Source organism: Haplochromis burtoni, unplaced genomic scaffold (genome assembly GCF_018398535.1).
Source record: "Haplochromis burtoni strain Fernald_Lab_line unplaced genomic scaffold, NCSU_Asbu1 Contig_8, whole genome shotgun sequence".
NCBI classification, from domain to species: Eukaryota; Metazoa; Chordata; class Actinopteri; order Cichliformes; family Cichlidae; genus Haplochromis; species Haplochromis burtoni.
Genome location: NW_024582369.1, coordinates 3,592,244 through 3,595,553, shown reverse-complemented (window position 1 = coordinate 3,595,553; position 3,310 = coordinate 3,592,244). Strand labels below are relative to the sequence as shown.

Below are 3,310 nucleotides of genomic sequence, written 5' to 3'. Positions count from 1 at the left end.
TCAGATTTGATTTAAAGAGAAATTCCTTTAAAATAACATTTTACATATTCTGCTCAGTGGCTTCGGGTGTTCTCCGTTCAAATATCAAATGATTGATTATTTAAAGGGGATTTTGAGAGAGAAAAACAGTTGCTACACTTTTAAAGAAATTGACTGTGTAGGGAAAACAGTGTGAGCAAACAACAACAACAACAACAACAAATCATAGAGGAAACACATTTTTATTCCAGAAATTGAAATTTGTCACAATTGAGTTTGCAGTAAGGTTTGTACATTTACAAATCAATTTTAACTCAGAAAATATGAACAATATACTGATGATTAAAACAACTTTCAAAATAGCAAAAGCAAAATTCCCTTCATATAAATCTGAAAAATACACGTTTCTCAAATTAAAGTAATTCAAACATAATTCCCTCACAACCACAGTTAAGCAGGCTTGTCAGTCATTCTCCATCTCGAACCTTCATTAGCTCTGACAAAAGCAGACTCAGACTCGTGTAAAACATGCAGAGGAGTCCAGACTAAATGAAGCCGTATGCACCGTTCTTCCATTCTTCCCTTTTCTCCCTCAGTGTTTTCTTCTCTCGATCCCTTTTCTCTTTTAATTTGGCCCCTCTGTTTGTTTTTCTTCATTCTTTCATTAGTTGAAAAAACATAGCAGGCATTCCAGCTGTAATACCACCGAGATTCAGTATCAGCACGGCTGTGGATTCATACATGGGAGTGTTTTAGTGGTGAAAAGACTGAAAAAGAGAGCGAGATTGTCGTACACTATTGTCATGTGGTATTACCTCATAACCATTCATTCATGTACTATGTATACATGTAGACTGATATTAGCCACAATATGGGGCATTGTGGAAATACTGTATATCTATTACATTCAATCACTGAAAATTTTGGTTACATTGTAAATATCCACAACATTACAAAAAAGAGAGTTTCAAATGAGTCCTTAATTTATGAGGACTTTGTAGTTTTGCAGAATGTCTATTTTACTTGTGTTATCCCTACTGACAATTCAGGTGGAAGAATTTTTGTCTTACCGCGAAAGTATGGAAAGAGTTTTTCGGTAAAAGTGTATCTGATGGTACGTATGGGCACTTTCTGGCCAAGGTCAAAAAATGATAGTATTCCTTTGTCATAATCTAAGTTCACTCTGACCTTCTGAGGAAATGAATCTTCCATTACCTGTTTGTCAATGTCTTCTGGTGTAACTTCAAACAGAATGTTAGCGCAAATACACACATAGATGCCCCAGATCTTTTTAGAATAAGAAACACTGGTTCGAGCAGCCACACCAACAGTCCAGTAACCATCTACCTCTACATCCCAGCTGTGCTTTCCAGAACTAAAGCCTTCATATCCAAGAATATCTGAACCATCCAGCCTTTCAGGGTTTTCAGGAAATAATGTAGAATCACATGATGTTAGACTTGTCAAATGTTCTGATACAGTCATTCCCTGGGAGCAAGTGTTGGGATCCATAACTACAGGAGCTATTAGGTAAAGAAATAGGAATAAAAGGTTTTAGTACAACACCCTGTTCTTTTACTTAATGAAAACATTCAACAGGTACTTGCAAAAGTCCCAGGTACTTCAGATATAAGGTCAAAAAGGGGAGTCAGAAACAACAATATTTTGCTTACTGTATTGGATTAGAGTCTTCATTTTTATCCAGACTGAGAAGAGCAGTTTCCCAAGGTGTTTGACCTCATCGATCAGAGCTCCTGATGGAGTGACTGGATCTGAGAGTGTGCACTGAGATCTGAAAGAATGGTCAAACAAAACTAAACAAAACAAATCAAATGCACCGCCATTGATTTTTATTTGATTTATGTGATTTATTTTGCCTTTTTGTTCACATGTAGTCACTCAAAGAGAAGTGAGTGGTTATGATGGACAGATTTTCATACTTGAATACATCATTAACCAGCAGTTTCTTGTACTTACCGCTCCATAGTGGATTCGATGTTCTATCAAATAAAGAGGAAAGAAATTATTTTTAAAATCTGTACTTCAGATTTTGTTAGATGGCAAAATTTAAATCAAAAGTATTGATTACCACACATACCATCATAAATGCCATGTCTCCAGCTTTCATCTCCCCCTCTAAGGTTTTGATTTTGTCTCTAAGTGAGGAGATCTCAGCAGTCATGTTTACGATCTTCAGGTTCATTGTCTGACTCTTGAGTGCTGCCTCCCTCCTCACTGCATCTATCCTCCCAGCTTCCTCTGCTCTCAGGAACTGGTAAAGCTTCTGAAACTCTCCTTTGATGGTCTTCTCTGTATCCTGGGCCTGGAGCTGAGGAGAAACACAATTCTGATGGAAGACAAGATACAATGTTTGCTTAAGCTTCAATAACATTGTATGTCTGTAACTTACCTTAATGTGGTTAGCCATTTTATCATATCTGAGTTTTTCTGCTTCAAACGTCCCCAGTTTGCTCTTTAAGTGCATCACCTCAATCTTGATTTTAGTCTATAAATAAAGTGAATAATTATTACATAGTATACGGAGATCACTTAGTTAGATTTCACTCAGATTATTTACAAAACATTTGTTAACTTTTGTTAACTACCAAATTAAAAACAAATATACATGCACTGCTTACTCTGTGCTCTTCTGCTGCTTCGTTGATGGGGACACAGTTGTGTTTCTTATGTTGTTTTGAATCCCTGCAAACCACACAGATGAGCTGCTGGTCATCCTGACAGAAGAGTCTGAGTTTCTCGTCGTGCAGACTGCAGAGCTCCTTAGATGCTGATGCAGCCTGACTCCTCTCTCTTCTCAGGTTGTCAGAGAGATTTCTCAGTGCCAGGTTACGTGGTGCCCGAGACATAGGAAATATTTCTTTACAGACCGGGCAAGCCTGAAGGCTACTCTGCCTCCACCACTCCTCAAGACAGTACTTACAGAAGCTGTGACCACACAGCAAGATAACAGGATCCTTAAATATATCACAACAAACAGGGCAGATGCAGTCCAGCTCAGACTGTGATACATTAGAAGCCATTTTGCCGTTTTTTTCCTTAAGCAACCTTACTTTCACTTTCACTTTCAAAGAGTCACCCCAGTTTGCTCAAATTTAGTACTCACAGTTGACGCAGCTTCAAAAACTCTTATTAACTGACCTTAACAACTATTTAATGGATTATTTTTTATGGATTATCTATCTTGTTATTCTTTTGAAAATCAACATACGTAGGACAGCTGTGGGTGCGGATGTAATTTCTTTCTTCCTATCCACTAAGAAGAAAAAAACACTGGGGGAGGAGCTTTGTTTGACCCTGTGAGACAATCACA

At 37.6% G+C, this 3,310-nt stretch overlaps 1 protein-coding gene across 1 annotated transcript; it reads right to left on the bottom strand.

Annotated features, from left to right (window-relative positions):
• Window positions 1-205: 205 nt before the first annotated feature.
• Window positions 206-3,241, bottom strand: LOC102310287 (zinc-binding protein A33). The gene is made up of 6 exons (XM_005914356.2): window positions 2,619-3,241; window positions 2,390-2,485; window positions 2,078-2,308; window positions 1,957-1,979; window positions 1,653-1,771; window positions 206-1,502 (listed from the first exon to the last, which is right to left on the bottom strand). The coding sequence occupies exons 1-6, from the start codon at window positions 3,018-3,020 to the stop codon at window positions 994-996; spliced, it is 1,380 nt and encodes a 459-aa protein (XP_005914418.1). The 5' UTR covers window positions 3,021-3,241; the 3' UTR covers window positions 206-993.
• Window positions 3,242-3,310: the final 69 nt, after the last annotated feature.